Here is a 17,616-nt window from a genome sequence, read left to right on the forward strand (position 1 = left end):
TCACTGGGAGAAAAATATGTAACTGTTATGTATAGTTACTTCCTGGACAGAAGATGTAAAAGCAATGCAATATACCACTATTGCCTACATCCTCTGAAAATAACGCAACTTCAAACATATTTGTTCAGTAAGGAAGCAGTTAAAATATAGCAGATAACTCTATTTATTCCTCCTTTTTTCCTACCTTGGTACAGTGATTTTGTTAGTTCGAAAAAAGAAAAAAGCTAAGTTATCTTACAAGCTACCACATAAACAAGGTAAATCCAAAAACAAGACAGAGTACTATACAGAAGACTGAGTACTACATAGCTTAGGATGGTAAATAGGAGTTTTCCATTTTTGTGCTTTGTTCTGCAATAGACAGCACAGGTAAGTGCTGCATGATGGTATCATGTAAGCAACAGTATAGCAAAACCTTGCTTTTTTATATTCAACTTAAGATTGCTTATTTTAACAATAGAGAGACCCCACACCTTGATACATTTTCTGAAAAAAATAGAAAATTAAAAGCTGTAAATCACAGAATGATGGTGTTCCAAATCAAGAGGAAAGTATAAGTATGTGGACTGCCTTGCATTTTCAGGATACAAATTCCTTTATATATCTTAGTATTACAAGTGCTAATTTTATCCAGGATGTGAACCATGGAAATTGACTTTCCTCCTCTAATTTAATGGTAAAGTTTCATATTAAAATGAAAGATATAACATTCAGGCTTGGTTGTATTCTCCTCATTTTTTAAACTGTTTTGAAAGAAAGAAATACATTGCATTAGATTCACAGAAAAAGAGATGCAAGATCAAACAAATGCTGGAAGAGACCTTTGGACTTGCACCAACTTTGGGGTGAGGCTGTGAAAAAAATATGCAAAATTGCAGTGATTTTTTTATGAATCACAGAGTGTAGCTACAGCATACTTAACATCATACAAAACAGAAATTGTTGCAGTGTAAGGATTAAAAATATTGCTAACAACTTGGAAAGAAAGAATAAGTTTTTACTTAGGAAAACAAACAAAAACACCTAGAAATACATTCAAAAAAAAAAAACCAGCCAGATCTTCTACACCCATCGATTGATAGTATAGGCAGACCACAAGCCAGCTGAAATGCCATTCTCTTGTAAACACAAATTTGTACTGGGTTGCATAAAGCAGAGTGCTTGTTAAGCCCGAACGTGGCCTCAGTTGAGTACACATTCTTTAGATCGCCATGCTTCATGGAAAACATTGGCTGGTAATCCAGAAGATAGCAGTAAAATCTATTATGGGTCTGTATTAAGACCTGTGAATACAGGTTGAAAAAACTGTTCTTCAATGCAGGATATAAAGTAAGTCTTCTAATACTAACATTCCATTGTTTTTGGCACAGCTGTGTATGGTGTTAGCTATTTTGCCTATGGCTGAGTTGAGGAAAAAGGTTTAAGTTACAAAGGGGTTTAGACTTCATTATATTCACTGCTAGTAAGCTTTTGCCTGTATACTGTGATCAGTCACTTAAAAGCTCTTAACAGAAGAAAAACATCTATCATGAAGGATTTAAGTTTAGATTAACTGTATTTCCTGTTGTTGTCTACCACACTGAAAATTTCTCTTCCAAAATTCATTGCGGGAAGGCAGCACGTGTCTGCATTATAGCTTATGTTGTGTTTCAATCTTCCCATCTAGATTTTACATCTAAAAAATGGCATGGCTCTGAACTAGCATCTTATTTGATGGACAACACCAAACGCATATCTGCTATCTCACCTTTTGCGTGTTTATCTGGAATGGTTGATGATGATCTATTTTATGCAGAGAATGTTAATAAAGTAAGTTACTTTTCATGGGGGGTAGAAATTTATTAGTCTAATAAAAATATTTACTACAATCTTCTTGCCTCTGTCTGACATGAAGACAGTATACTAAGTGTTTCTCTTTAGGAGATACAGTTTGAAAAGTCTCAAAAAAGAAACAGCACTGAGTAGCACCAAATTATCACAATGCAAAACACAGAATAGGTAAATGTAGAAGAAAAATCCATAAATAGTTTGCTTTCTTGCAAGACTCTGGTTGGTTCCTTTTGGCTCTCAGGTAAATTACTCTAAAATTATTTGAATTATTAATTTGAAGCTAAATAGCTTCAAACCATATTCACAGATTGCTTTTCTTCACTTATTTTTTTAAGTCAATCACACAGTAGTCTCAAGGATCCTAGTAAAGGTATGCATTATTGCATTGATAATTTCCTTCTTTACTCGGAGTTCAATGATTGTTATCTAACGTGAATTAGGTAAACAGTAATAGAAATCGGTATGTTTACTGTTAGCTTGCATTTCGCTGTTACCTTCTACATGGGTTTTGTAGCATTGGCGCGTTACCGCATAACGGATAATTAGGATCATAATTAGAAAAAATCAAGTTACTAAAACTGGGAATTTGAAATTCAGTTTCACTCTTAAAATGTGCTATGCGTAAGCTTGATACATTCAAAGTATCAGCAGGAGGGTCTGAATACATGACCTGTACATACAGAGAAGTCTTCGTCTAAAACTCATGGGTAAACAAGTGGCCTAGTTAAATTATTTGTGGAGCATCCTAGAGCAGCATAAGCCACTTCAGCAAATTATCTTGTGTCTACAGCCTACGTCTACTTGTGCAGAGTTTTTGAGTGGCCCAGTATTAGAAGTATGGAACTTGTCAGCTGTGTGACTGAAGCTGCAAGTTTTAACACAACAGATGTAGCAACAAAAACACAATAGTTACTCAGCACTTTTTTTCTCCTTTTTCTTTTTAGGCTGTGTTACATTCCCTTGGAGTTAATGTCAAAAACTGCCCTCTGCTTTACTTGAAGAAGTATGATAATCAAGGACGACGTATGCCACTCAATGCATATGCACTGGACTTCTATAAGCATGGTTCCTTGACTGCCTTGACAACCGATAACTGGTAGTTACTACCAGCTTTAGTATAGCTAAATAGCAGCATTGTTTTCCATATGGTACATGATGGTACATGAGCACATCTTTTTGTCTTTAAAGCCTTCTCCCTCCAGAATGTAGGGATTGAATTAACCATATGTTAAATATGATTAAAATTGAATGTCATAATGAGTGCAAAACATATACTGCATTAAAGTCCCGTGGCAATGGCTACAAAGCATAAGCTGGATTTTCAAAACAGTACTGTAAATGTGAAGTCTTGACTTCAGTGACAGATTATTTTGAGATTGTGCCACAGTTTGGTCAACCTACTTCTTGTTGCTTATTGCTTCAAAAATACAAACTCAAAAAAAAAGTGATAACAATGACAACCCATCTCATTTGGCAGGTGCATCTCTTTGCATAATCTTGTCCATTTTATTTGCCTCTTCTCTTTATAAAACTTTTAGCTTGGCCTTCTTAATCAAGCCATTCACAAGAGTTTTATTCCCAACCTCAGCTCCCAAAAGATCAGTCACAAGCTCGCTCTCCCCACTACTCTATCAAGTATCTTTATTTTACCTTCGTGCTCTATAGCACTTTTATATGCGAGTAACAAAATACCACCTCTTTCTGCTCCCCGAGGGGGATGGGACAATTTTATATCTGCTTTTTTGTAAGCACTTCAAAGAAGAATCTGGTGTAAACAATTAGAATATACATTCCGTGAACTGTTCACAGAATCACAGAATTGTAGGGCTTGGAAGGGACCTCGAGATCATTTGTCCAACCCCCCTGCCAAAGCAGGTTTCCTAAAGCAGGTGGTAGTTCTTAGTAAAATAGCAAAGTTTGACGTGAATGCTACATTGTCAAGACACAAGGAAATACGCTCCTTATTTTCAATACAATACTGACTGCAATTTTATGTCTTAAAAATTAGTGGTATTCTTAATTACTTGGAATTGAGATTTATTAAGCTGCAGCCCACTAATTACACATTGTCTTTGCAAAGTACAGGATCTTAGCTATCTGTAGAAAACTACTCTCCTATGTCTCCGACTCCATTTAGCCAGCAATTTCATATGAAGTGCAGCCTTCCTGTTTAGCTTGTGACAGTTTAGTTATTCAAAGAGCTGAAACTATGTTAGCAGTATTAACACATTTCTTTTCCAAATAAAAATCATGAGTCATGTAAGTTTAACATAATTACAGAAACCTGTATCTCCACAGCATTATTAATTACATTCTAAGCTTTTAGTTATTCTACGGTAATCCCTAGTCTTATCAGAGTTTGAGGCCATGGAATATGCTCTTTGCATCCTTACACAGCCTGCATGGCAAGCTTTATTAACAGTTAAACAGTACCATCACCGTTTTTTATTTTTTATTTTTTAGGTTAAATGAAGGAGAAGCTTACTACCTGCTCAAGGATTTTTCACTCATCATTAAGTCTATAGGGTATGATCATCATCTGCTTCTTTAATATTAAATATCTTTAAAAAATAAAATGAAATAATGCCTTTTTTTTCTTTTTTTTTTTTTAACAGAGTATCACTGAGTGAACTGTGTGATGATCCAAATGATAACGTTCTACTGGCATTTCAAAAACTAGGAGAAAACTACCACAAAAAACTGGCTGCAGTCTAGGTCTTTTGGCTAATCTGGATAATCAAGAGTACGTTAACTGCAAAACAAGATACCACCACCAAAAACAAACAAACCCACAGACCTGAAAACCAGCAGTACATAATACTCTTACCACACATATGATTAGCTGCCTTTTAAATTAGGAAGTGACTGACTTCTCAAATATGTTTCAAAATAAAACCTCAGTAATACCCACTATTAGTAATACAAAGTTTACTATACAAAATCTTGATATGTTAATATTTCAGCTGTTGTAATATAAACTAATTGTTTTTAATAGATTGCAAAAGTAGATAATTGTACATTTTTCTATTTCAGATTTTTTTTTCAAGAAGTGATTTATGTTAAGACAGTTCTCAAATATACTTAGCAAATATAATCAAAGAATCTCAGAGACTAATTGTATATAGGACAACATTGTATAAGACAGCATTAGAAACTTTCAACTCATTACTTCAGCAATTAAAATCAAGTTAATTGTTCTAATTATTTTTCAAGGTTGCTGTTTTATTATGTAGCACCTTCATGAACTTTTATGAAAGCTCTTAACTCATTCTGCAGTTTTAGCCTACAAAACTTTAAGTGTAAAGAAGGTTTGTATCAAAATGAAGTTTGCTTAATAAAATGTTGCAACCATACATAGAATTGCCTCATTTTTCACCTATTGTAGCCTTGAATTAGAAAGACCGAAGGCTACACCTTAGTGTAGTACTTGTCAAAATTCCTTGCAACACTAAAATGTTTTCTATTTCCTTGTTTTTTCTTCTGAAAAAGTAAAGTAGTAGTGTTTTCATACATTGACAATTCTTCAGTCTAACCACACATTTGTCTACCTGTAGTCTAAATATATATATACACGCACACACAAACACAATGTTTAGATAACCCAGGAAAATCGGGCTTTGACAGCATTCCTCATAGCCAAACACCTTTATGACAATCAAGAAAGTGGGTAAAGTTATTTTCTATTGATAATAAGTAAAACATGCATTAAAGTCAATGCAGAATTCCCTTGCTTTGAATTAGCTCTGGTGCTCATCAACTGATCACAAATGAAATTTTTTGACTTGAAATCTCTGTGAACAGCATTAAACTACTCAAGTACAATGTGTTGCTGAGAGATGCAGTGGAAAAAAAAAAAAAAAAAGCATACGTAGTTAGGTAGGGCTGCCGAGCTAACATCAACAGATGAAACTTTTTCTTTTTTTAGATGTGTGAAATAAAGTTAGGATTAAAATAGAACGTAGTGGTAGAAGATACTGTTTTAACTCTGTGTGGAAAATAAAATTTATTCCATTTGTTCTTTACTATCTGGCAAATCCCGCCCTATATAGACATTTAGTCTATAGACACCCATCTTGCACAACTAGTGTAGAAGTGACTTAATTTAGACCTTACCATGTTCATGCTTCCCGAGGAAGTAGTCTTTCTAGTTATCACACAATTCATTGTGTGATATTCAACGATATTCATTTCACTTTTAATAGTGTATGTAAAAAGCACTTCACTCCTTTTATGACTTTTACTAAGGAACTAAAAGTGAAAAAGGACTAAATCTAAACATGATCACATCAAAACTAAGGAATCAACTTGTGAAAATATCTGAAAATTGCTAAGTCTACTGATTTAATATCTGAGCAGACTGTAATTTTACTGTGACCTATTCTAAAATGTCAATACAAAATATTGTACTGTGACCCCCTCCAGAAATGCTACATGCTAAGGTATAATCTGTCACTTTAGACTACAACTTGCCATGCCTGAAAAGTAGTCCTAGGACTGTATTGAAACTGCACACTAACAATTTCTGCTGTTGAAAAAAGTGCATCGCCATCTGTTTATTTGCTTTATGATTTTATAACAATGTCTATTCACTAAAAGTATCTAGCTTAAATTTAGAAACCTCATGAAACACTGTAAATATAAATGAAAACAAGATACAACAAAAATTTTAAACACTCATCAGGGTTTCTAAATAACCCTAAAATATTAGTGTGCCTTTTTTTTTTTGTGTCAGTGTAACACAAAACATTTTCTGAATTACAGCGTTCTGGCAACAAGTTTTTATAGGTGCTGATCTGTCTTAAATTTGTTCCATTGCTCCCATTTTCATTGAAGTGAGAGCCATCTATGATGCCATTACCATCACACTCAGGCTTGACCTTCCATTAATTTAATACCTTTTTAACGCTTATTTCCTCTGCATTCAAAAAAATGACAGGAATGATAAAAATAAGACAAATCTTCAGAGAAAAACGAAAAACCAGTAAGACTTTCAGGATGAACATAAACTGTAAAACTAACGAGAAATTTTGACTTCTAACTTACTGTAATACAGGCACCATGGGCAGGTAGGTGAGTTCTAGAAACTATTTTGCAGCATATTTAATAAAGGAATGCCCTGACAGAGACACTAAGGCCAAAAATTTAGCACAAATCAAATTAGAATTAGGTCAAGGTTTCCTGAACAAATTATTATTTTGAAGTATTTTGTCACAGTAAGTGTATGAGTAAGCTTTGAAAGATTTAAGTAATATTTCTCTCTGAGGTACAACGTGACTACTTAGTTACCACTGAAGAATCTCAAAGCGATTATTATGCATTCTGCTTCAGAACTTATGATATCTGCCTAACACAGGATTTATTTAAGATCTGGCACCAGTTTTCCTGGAAAGTGAACACTAAATGAAAAAGACCTTTAATCTGAAATAGCGTTAGCATCTGCATATTCTAGTACCTAAAGTACATCTATCTGTTGGATGCAACAGAAAGGTGAATAAATTAGAAAAGACAGCATTTTTTATCTTCACTTTATGTTGTATTCTAGAAACTAAAAATTCAATGAGTTCTGGATAATTAATACTTATAGTTGGAAGTACAATTTTCCTTTTTTCCTGTTATTACACAAATTCTGAAGGACATTTTCTTGTTTTAAAAGCCATATTCTCATAATGCTTTCATCAAAACTGCAAGTTCATATTTGTTCACCAATTCCCAAATTGCTGCCAAAAGGAACTGAAAATTAACTGAGTTACTTTTTGTAAATATAGCATTTCAGAAGTGTAGCTGATACCCTTCTACCTTGTATACCAAGAACATTGCTGTCATTTTCAATTTCAAGTGTTTAAACGAAATTAAACTAGGAGTTGTAACTTAAATATCCTTTAAATACAGCACAGGAGAAGAATACAGACAAAGGGAGCTCAAAGAAGATTTTCAGTAATGTCCTTTATTTTCACCATGGCTCATCTTCCATGCTTACCAGAACGATATTGTCGATACTCTCTTACTGACACAACCCTAGTGCAAGTGCTGTTGTACTAAAGCAGCAACATTCTGCTTCATGTTGCTGAGGTTTCACTGTGCCTGCCTTCTGGGACACTTAACCCTCCTACCACCCACACATACGCCAGTGGCACTTCCTGGTAGGTCTTCGTTAATGATGTAAGATGTGTGGTCATATTTAACTGAAAATGTCTTGTTAGAGACTTCATTTTTTGTTTGGATTGTGCTACAAAAATTACTTTAGTATATGGTACTTGCTGATAATCAAGTATGTTTCTATCAGATACCTTAAATTGCAAGATTCATACAGTACAAAGTTGTAAAATCACAAGTATCCTCGCTGTAGTGTTTATTTAATTCTGTCTTACTTAAACATAGTTGTGTTCTATTTCACCCTCTCTTCATGCCTCTGATTTTCTTCTAGTAGGTATCTTGTCTTCTGCAACAGAAAAATATTCTGATACGCTGCTGGTATCACTAGACACAGATGTTTGACTTAGCTCTTCAGCGTCAGAATCACTATCACTCAGCATTCCTCCAGACTCATTTACTGTAAGTACAGAAGCTCTTGAAACCGAATCATTGCATGTCCCAGGAGCAGAACAAGCTGCATTCTGAAGCATTCTGGACTCAAGTTCATCTTCCCTCCCAGGAATAGAACAGTTGTTTTCAGCAATACTTTCTTGATGTTTTACCTTTACTTCCCGTTGTGTTGAAGTAATAGTAAGGTGAGTGGATGAGGTATTCTCATCTTTAACAGGAAGGACAGCTGAACATAAAGGTGGACTACAAGAAGAATTACTATCAGCAAGTATTTCTGCACTTTCTGTTTTCTTAGATGAGTCCATTGGAAAAGAACCTTCATCTTTCGGGTGACTGTGTCTAGACGCAGTCTCTGCACACTCTGGAGACTTTACTAGATTTAGAGGTGTTTTGTCAAGAGATTTCATCTTCTCTTGTTCACTTTTTTCAGTACCATTGCTAGACAAAAAAACGGAGGAGGAAGTCAGTGAATCAGCTGTATTTTTAACAATACTTCCAAATGAAAATACTGGTGATGGCAACTGAAAACAGTTATTTTTGAAGGAAAATACACACGTGCTGGGGAGAAGGGGAGACTCTGAGACATCATCCACCCCAGCTGCAATGCCGGTTTCTGAAGTACTGCAAGGTGCAGTTGTGATGGATTCTGATGCATTAGCTTTTTGCTCCACTGAGACAGATGGTTTCAGCACATCATTTTCTACAGTTTTCTTTGGAGAAAATGCATTTTCTACCATGTGAGATAATATATTTTGGTCAGCTGGCTTCTCAGGTTGGTTAAAAAATGAGGATAATGATAAAATTGTGGATGAATTGCTGACTCCTGATACTGCAGAACAATTTCTTTCTGAATTGCTAAAGGGAAATGAAAAAAACATTTTCTGATTTTCTGCTGATTCTACATTACAACTGTTTGAAGCATCAGAAACTGTGGTTTTAGTTACAGAACTATGTTTTCCAAATTTGCTTTCATCCTGGTTATCTGTTTTAGCTTCACGATCACATTTCCCTAGATAAAATTTAGGGAAAATGTATTTACTGTCTTCCTTTTTAAAAGAAAATGTAGCTGCATTTTTAATAAATTTGGGTAGTGAGTTGCTACATGCACCAAAAGCAAATGGTGAAGCAGAAGGTCTCTCTGCAGAAACATCTAAAAATTCTGAATTTGAAACAGTAACAGCTACTGATGCTGCTGGTTTTAAGCCTCCCAAAATGCTAGAATTTGTGTCCATTCCATTCGAAACAGTAACTGCTGATGACTGCATTGGCATTTTTTCTCTAATTAATAAATCTTTAGAGTTTTCTGATAGGGCTGGAGTGGTTGTTTCCTCAGAACCTCTCTCATGAACTAAGCTTAAGTTACCATTTTTTTCAGAAAAGTTAGTAGTGGTGGATGGGATCCTATGATTACTGGTTCCAAAAAAGTTTAACTCATTAAAACCACCTTCTTTTTGCAGGATTCCCATATTCACTCTATTTGTGTTATTTGCTGTGGTAGGTAAAGATACAGAAGGAATTCCTGAGGACTTATCCTTCAAAGCCTCAGCAGCCACAAATTTATGCTTCTTATTTGCAGGTAAAGTTTGTGTCTTGAACTCATCAGCGAGTTTCTGACGTTCCATGTAGTATTTATAACGTAGCTCCTACAGTTATAGGAAAGAATCCAGTTAAGCCAAATAGAGCATTTGTGAATTCAGAGGTTATAAAACTCTTACAATTAAAGAAAATTTATTGTATATTCTATAATATGCATTTATGTTGTATTTTTCTTTGGCTGCTAGATAAATGGCAACAGAGCAAGTTATGGAAGAAATTCTTTAAAAACAGTTGAATGAGATATATATAGAGCCCTGATGACAAAGCATGCATTGCAATAGTAGCAAATGGGAAAAGCTGTATTTAAAGTGACTTACAAAACAAAGAATAGCTAAACACACCAGCCTTGACATTGAAAAATTCTCAAAATGTTATGAAAAAGAACCTTTCAAAAACTAATTTAGTATTTCACTGGATATACTTAACCTTATAAGTTGTGTTTGCAATGGGACTAGAAAACATTCTCCAAAATAACAGAAATACTTCTATATTCAAAGGACCTAAGCAACTTAACCATCTGCCATCAGCATTCTCACAACATGCGTTATGTGATTCACTGCCAGCCACGCTTCACTAACCGTAACAAGATTCTTCCTGTAAAGAACAATATTCACTCAGCCACCCACCACATGTAACTGCTTTTAACTGAGAAAAATGGCAGCTTTACTAGCGTAGTCAGATTTGCATTCCAGAAATAGACAGGTAGCTGTCTACTAAAAAAAGAAAAAAAAGACACCAAAACACCTAAATAAGACAGTATAAAAGCATATGTAGAAAGTTGTGTCATAACAAATAGTAACTTAAGTCATACTTAAAACAGATGTTCAATCATACCTCATGACTCATATTTTGAAAGGCTGACATCTCTGATATTGACATTAAGCGAGTACAGATCCTGCCACCGTCTGTCAGTGCTTCCTCTTGTCCTGCGACTGGCTGAAAAATGTTTTGCAGCAGACATTATATTCCTTTTTTTTTTTTTTTTTGATAGGACAAAACAGCAACAGCAAAAAATGCTGAGTTGTAGCTACATAGTCAACAACTTACAATAAACATTTTGGATATATTCTTCTGGTCCTGCCATTGCTTTATAGTATTTTTCGTTGAGTTCTGATTTCCTCCAGAAGGTAGGTCTATTAGAAAGACAAGAAAAAAGAAAACAGTTGGAGAGCATATTATGTATGGGAAATAACGTAGTCATTTTCAAGATAAAATGGTTACAACTAAAAAAAAAATAATTTTTTCTAAATCAACAAAATACTGCTTTAATATGAACTTTATGCTGTTAAAATAAATATTCTCAAAACTTAAGGAATAACAGAAAATGAAATGTAGGCTGCAGTCACAATCCTGAAGGGTACTACAGGCACTTAGTAGTGGAGTTATGTTACAAAAAAAAAAAAAAGGAAAAACACCAAAAAAGCAGGAAACCTGTGCTACGATGAGCCATATGATTATTTTATTCCTGTGTTTACATCCTGAAAAGTTCCTTTGAATCTAAACAGACTCCAATTAAGAACTAAAGTATATCGTCTTAAGTAGGACACAGTATTTGGCTAAACTTATGCGATATAAAGCAAGAGGCCTGCTTACAAGCTTTTCTAAATGCCTGAAGACACCTGCCCTCATGTAAAACATACATGGGGTAAAAGTGTGTGCGCGCGTAAAAGCATTTAATCACAGCATTCAATCTTCTAGTTCAACAATACGTTTCTAACACTGGCCAGACTGGTTGCAAAAAGGAAAAATAATGCTTCCCTCAGCTTCCAAAACCATGAACAAGGGACTTTCTGGAGAAAGCGCCTTCACAAAATGTAGTAAATCCTCGGTGAATTTACCTTGCATTAATTTACTCATAAGTTTTCTGAACTTTTGAATACTCTTGCTGTACTGAGTGCTTATAAGCAATCAGTACCACAAGTTGCAGGTTACTAGAATGACATCCTGAATCTTGTCCCTTAAGTCCTTTTCCCCTACCTTTAGCCATGTCCACATTAACTGGCACTAACTTCAAAGCCAAGATTTCATTAACCACAGGTTTGATATCCATTTTCTTCTGAGTATACTCTGGTGGTTTTTCATAGCTGGCTGCTATACTCATCAGGTCAAGCTGAGTCTTCATCCTTGAAAATGAAACAACGAACAGACCTAAACACCTTTCTCTTAAGGCTTACAAGCCAACAACAAAATTACAGCTGCTTAATACAAAAGCAAACAAAAAATTGTAAAACAGAAATTAGAAAAAGTTCAAGTCTTCAGTAAAATGTTGAGTTTCCTAGACTTTTTTCTTAAAACTTACTACTTGACTAATCATTTGAATTAGGTTTCATGCACAATGAAAACTGAAATAGTGCTTCTTTTTCTGAAAAAAAAAGCTGAAAAAAGGAGTTCAGCAAAAAGATTATGAACTATTAACATATTATACCTGAATCTAAGTTACACTCACTTCTCAGAGAACATTGCTAATGTTAGTGTGAGCTACAAAATATTTTCAAGAACTCCACTTCAACACTCCCACTTAACTTCTGCTTAAAAAGTCATCACATAAGCAATAAGTGTAATTAAGAATCTTTAGAGAAAAATATTCAGGGTATGTGCACTGCAAACACAAAATGAAGACACTGCAGAATCTCCATAGACACTCTTAAAGAGCTATACAGGAAAACTGTGAAAGTTCCAGATATGCTTCAGTGTTCTGAGTTTAAATAAGATACTGAAAAAATACACAATTACCACATGTTGAATTCCTATACTCAGTTTTTGTCAGAGAGACAATTCAAAAGACTGGTTTATCTCTAATCACAGCTAATCCCTCACTGAAATAGACACATTTCCTAAAATTTGGAATACAGAGCATCCAAAAATCTGAAAGCATTTTAGCTTATTACTAAACACTACTTTCATTTTAAGTTGATATAATTGACCATATACAAAGTAACTACTTTCTTAGTTTTTAAATCTTAAAATTACACAAGAGAACTATGAAAGCATGAAAAGAAATACATATACCTTGCATTCAAGCCACAGGCCACCTATAAATAAAACAAGAATTCGTAAGATACATATATATTTGGAAATACATTTGTAGAGCTTTCCTCCAACTCTCTCAAAAAAAAATCACCACTTTACCAAAATACTTGAGAGATTAAACTCCCCATCTTAACTTCACAGAGCCATAGAAGATAAGCCTATGAAGATCCAAAAACAATAACAAAAAAAGAGCAGCCAAACACATGACAAAGGTAAGTCTGGGCCCACGATTTATTCTAAACTGCGCACTAAGGAAGAAAAAATTCTTTAAGCCAAATTGAAGTATTCCAGTAAAACAAATCATGACCTATGTGGTTACCTAATCCATTTCAGATACTTGTGAATACTCAGGTAAGAGAATATTTTGTGCCTGGTGAGAGGAACCTCTGCTATTTACTTTTAAGATGTTATTACGCTAAGAGTAAAGAAATTTATGTTTTAGTTTTAAAGCAGTCATATCATAGCAATATGAAATCCACTGTATTGGACTCAAGCGACAGTTCCCTGAGAATGTGTAATGAAAAAACTGACTGGATTATAAACTAGCTGCTTCCATATAAAAGCCTGGTGAGGTTAGAATAATGTTGTTAAAAACAACAACAAAAACCACCTTACTGAAATCAGCTGTGTACTGCTATAGAGGAGAGGAAGAAAGGTGTTAAGCTTAAGAAAGCCTACTAATTGCTGGGTCAGAACACTTCTTCCATAAACAGGGGTGGCTTCTACCCAAAACTCAGGTTTTCCTTAACTAGTTGTTAGCAGAAACTTAATGAAACAAAGTACTTCTTAAACTTCTCATTTATCTCAAGACAGAAAAACAAAACAAAACCAAACATTGCAGAAAAAAGCAATGTACTGTAGTCTCTTAGGACAGGTATAAAGCTGGAAGTTACAGGAAGCACAGAATTCAGCATTTAAGTCCTTTGCCCCCTTCTATTTACTATCTGCCTAAATACCATTCAGTTGCAGCACAGCACTGGACATAAATCAACTAGCTAGTTTAAAACTAGATGAAAAGGTCTCCGCTACCTTAGGTAAAAATGAGGATGTAGGCTTGTGTCTTGAGCTCCTCTATCATCACTCTCAGTTTTTCCTCTCCAGTTCCCTTAAACACTACGAGGAAGACTTACAGCATCTTTTATAGAAACATATATACTACTCAATATATAGTGTATGTCAGAAGTATATCAGAAGTACTTGAGGTAGCTTTGAATAGGCTGCATAGCTCCGTGCAAAGATTACAGCAGGTTTTAGAATCTATACAGTCATCTTACTTCAGGTATCCCAACATAGTATTCCACCATGCAGCACAGACAACTTACCAGATCTGGCTCTAACCTCTCACCAAAAAGCTTTTTTTGGTATCTTCAAATTTACAGATGCAATTAAAGTGCTTAATACACAGAGCATTTAAAAATAAACATGAAAAAAGCATATAAACATGAGAGAAGGTTGGTGGCAGTACTAACAAATAACTCCCTATCCAGCATCAAGGCAGCTGACTTTCATAGCTGGTAGCACAACACAGTAAGTGTTACATCAACAGCTAAACAGCCAATACTAATTTCATCAGCTTTAATCACGTGAAGAAAATAGTGTCTACTGAATTCACTAAATATCTAAACTGTAAAGAAAGATTGTCAGGCTTCTCTAAAATGAAAAGCACTGTTTTAAAAGAGGGTAAAGTGACAAATAATTTTGGCTCTTATTTTTCTATTTGTTGAATTTGTCGCAATCCATTCGTTATCACGCTGAATAAAGTATCGGGCTCTATATGACATCGGAGCTTCATTACACAACTGATCTCAAGCAGTAACAGAAAGGCCATTACCTCCAGGAAACGCTGAGGGTCACATTCATGTACAAGCTTTTCACAATCCTTCAAAAAATTCTCAATGGTTTTCTTGTGAGTTTCCTTCATCTTCTTCCAAATCTGAAACTCCTTCTCTTTTTTACTTCTTTGATTTTCAAGATCTTCTATCAATTGCTGCTTCTTCATTTCCAGAGTTCTGAAAATTTCTCCAAATTCCAGTGCAATTACATCTGTTTCACTATTCACCACCATCTAGAAGCATGAGAATACAAAAACATGACGATGCAAGCAGCAGTGTCTACATAGACTCTTATTTTTTTAAACTAAGTTAGGACATGTCTATACCATACAAAGTACCAGCGTACTCTATTGTTGTAATTAACCTATTATGAGAATCAAGTTGGTGTTATCAAGTTTTTTATATCTATATATGTATAGATAGATATAAATTTACAAAAAAGTCAGCATGTGTAACTCACATCAGTATCATTTGGATGACTTGAGACTTCATTCATCAGCTTCTCATTTATTATTCTCATTTTTTTCAGACTACTGAAGAAGGTTAACTGTAAGACAATTGAAATGCTTAGGATGACTTTAACAACTCCATAAATACATTTCAGTGGTTGTCTAGAACCACAGCATGGGGTACAACATATCAACAAAAACAGTCATTCAAAACATTTGATAACATTTAACGCTTCCCTGGAACAGCAGACAAACTTGCTTTTGATATTTCTCTCTTTCTCAAAGTAATGGCTTTAGGCTCATCTACAATACAAATGCTACAATGGCTATAGAGTTACTTTATAGCTAAAACACTGTTTCCCTCAGCTTTTTTTTTTCTTTTTTAAAAAACACATACAACTATCACAATTTGTTTCAATGCTGCATTTGTTCCTGCTTGATAAGCACGTGTATGATACAGTCTTTTTAATGTCTCAAAAAAATAAAAATGTTTTAATAAACAAATAGAAAGCTAACCATAACAACGTTATTCTTGTTTTAACCAACATTACCGCTGTTTTTTTCCTTCCTTACCACACTATATTATCACTAAATCTTACACAAAAACTGTTGTGCAAAGACTCTTTTTCCCTTGTTTCCTGAATGACAGGCAATTGGTGATTGGAAAGAGGAACAGGAAGGAAATTAGTGCAAAAACAACTCATAGCTTAATGGACAGTCAGTGCTGTTCTTCAACTTCTAACAACCAAACCATCCCTTTCCACTGATATGGTCTCCATGAAAACATATGCCTTATAAAACTAAGAAGTGTTTCTAAGCAAGTGATTATTTACAGCAAACAGAAAAATCTACTACACTACTACCTTGAAGTCTCTAGTTAGTGACAGTAAGTCCTACATGTTCTACATCACCTTCCACACCATTGTTTCCAACTAGTTCATTACCTATACATGAAGCAATGCGTCAACAACAAACCTTAACTTCCTACCTTTCTTGAAAAGGTAAACTACTTTTTTCTTTTCCAGTTCTAGCCCTGGCCAGTAAAGAATTAGGTTGAAGATAAAAAAAAAAAAATTAAAACAGTGGCTTCAAATAACGTGGGGCTTATTTTCTAAGCCATGACAGCCCCTACACCTATCACTCTTCATCACCGTCTTGTGATTCTGTTTCAGTTACCCAACTTGCATATGGCAAGGATGGCTCACTCTACAATAATGCTGGTTACCTTGGCAAAAATCACAACTGTTGCTGCCACTACAAACAAACAGGCCAGGCAGTTGTTTTCATGTAAACATAAGTGCATTTTGGTTTTACTTTTATTATTAGTTACCTAAACCATCTATTTCTAGATGTGTAATTATTACCTATTACCCCCAATAGACACGTCAGCTCAGAAAGCCTATGAAGGAACTATCTGTGGGTGTGGGTTTTTTTGTTTTCTTTAAACAGAGCTAGCATCTTGCAGAAGCCTGAAAAACTGGATCCAGGCATACCATAAGCTCTTGGCATGAGTGCGTTTTTTTCCAGCACAGACTGTCAGCCTCTATACACGCACAAAGGAGTCCCAAGTGCCAAGGTATTCTAAGCAAGGGAGCTGCCTGGTGTCCCGCAGCCGGGGCCCCGAGCAGAGCCGAGCGCTTACTTTCTCCTCCTGGAACACCGTGTCTATGAGGTTGACGGAGTGGAAGATGCCTTGGTGCTCCTCAGACACGCACTGCCCGCACCCGGCGCGGCGGCACATGCGGCAGTAGAGCTGCACCAGCCGGCCCGGGTGCTTCTGGCAGGTGCCCCTCAGCGCCAGCGGGCTCTGCCCCGGCCCCTGGCCCTGCTCGGGCTCCCCGGCCGCGCCGGAGCGGTAGAGCTTCACCACCTCCGCCAGCGTGGTGTTGACGGGCAGCGCGGCCGCGCCGCCACGGGGCAGCGGGCTGAGCTTCCTGCACAGCGGGCACGGCACCCGGCCCCCACCGCCACCTCCCGGCCCTGGGCCTGGGCCTGGGCCCGGTCCCGGTCCCGGCCCCGGCCCGCCCCGGGAGAGCCGGGCCTGGCCCTGGCCCTGCCCCGGCCCCTGCCCCCGCTGCTGGTGCTGCGCCGAGGCCAGGCACTCGAGCACGCAGCCCCGGCAGAAGTTGTGCGAGCAGAGCGGCAGCGTCACCGGCTCCTCGAAGAGGGACAGGCACACGGCGCACGTCAGGCTGGCCTCCATCTGCGGCGGCAGGACTGGGCTCCGCCGCCCCGGGCCGGGCCCGCCCCGCTCCCCCCAGCCCCGCGCCGGCCGCGGCAGCCGGGTCCCACCCTCCCCGAGCTCCGGCCGCTGCCTCCAGCCGGCAGGAAAATGG

General features: G+C 36.5%; 2 protein-coding genes across 4 annotated transcripts in view; one reads left to right on the forward strand and one right to left on the reverse strand.

Annotated features, from left to right (window-relative positions):
* DDX60 (DExD/H-box helicase 60) overlaps positions 1-6,173 on the forward strand; it is a 43,258-nt gene extending 37,085 nt beyond the window's left edge. The window contains exons 35-38 of one of the 3 annotated variants that reach the window (XM_035552625.2): positions 1,667-1,809; positions 2,775-2,926; positions 4,294-4,356; positions 4,446-6,171. In XM_035552625.2, coding sequence (XP_035408518.1) covers positions 1,667-1,809; positions 2,775-2,926; positions 4,294-4,356; positions 4,446-4,545 — 458 coding nt within the window. In that variant the 3' untranslated portion in view covers positions 4,546-6,171. Of the gene's footprint in view, positions 1-1,666; positions 1,810-2,774; positions 2,927-4,293; positions 4,357-4,445 lie in introns of all 3 variants that reach the window. The other 2 variants (XM_035552632.2, XM_050710494.1) reach the window with 2 other exon arrangements.
* A 1,585-nt stretch (positions 6,174-7,758) lies between these two features.
* Positions 7,759-17,616, reverse strand: LOC118251110 (serine-rich adhesin for platelets-like). Its single transcript, XM_035552904.2, has 8 exons — positions 16,923-17,616; positions 15,292-15,378; positions 14,831-15,064; positions 12,979-13,001; positions 11,947-12,092; positions 11,017-11,102; positions 10,804-10,905; positions 7,759-10,016 (listed from the first exon to the last, which is right to left on the reverse strand). Exons 1-8 carry the CDS (start codon positions 17,481-17,483, stop codon positions 8,232-8,234), a joined length of 3,024 nt encoding a protein of 1,007 aa, XP_035408797.1. The 5' UTR covers positions 17,484-17,616; the 3' UTR covers positions 7,759-8,231.

Source organism: Cygnus atratus, chromosome 4, assembly GCF_013377495.2.
Source record: "Cygnus atratus isolate AKBS03 ecotype Queensland, Australia chromosome 4, CAtr_DNAZoo_HiC_assembly, whole genome shotgun sequence".
Classification (NCBI taxonomy): Eukaryota; Metazoa; Chordata; class Aves; order Anseriformes; family Anatidae; genus Cygnus; species Cygnus atratus.

Coding starts and splice junctions, on each gene's coding strand:
- LOC118251110 (XM_035552904.2), bottom strand. CDS start 17,483: ATGGAGGCCAGCCTGACGTGCGCCGTGTGCCTGTCCCTCTTCGAGGAG. Junction 15,065..15,291: donor GTCATCCAAATGATACTGAT/GTGAGTTACACA, acceptor TCATGCTTCTAG/ATGGTGGTGAATAGTGAAAC. Junction 13,002..14,830: donor ACCCTCAGCGTTTCCTGGAG/GTAATGGCCTTT, acceptor TTTTATTTATAG/GTGGCCTGTGGCTTGAATGC.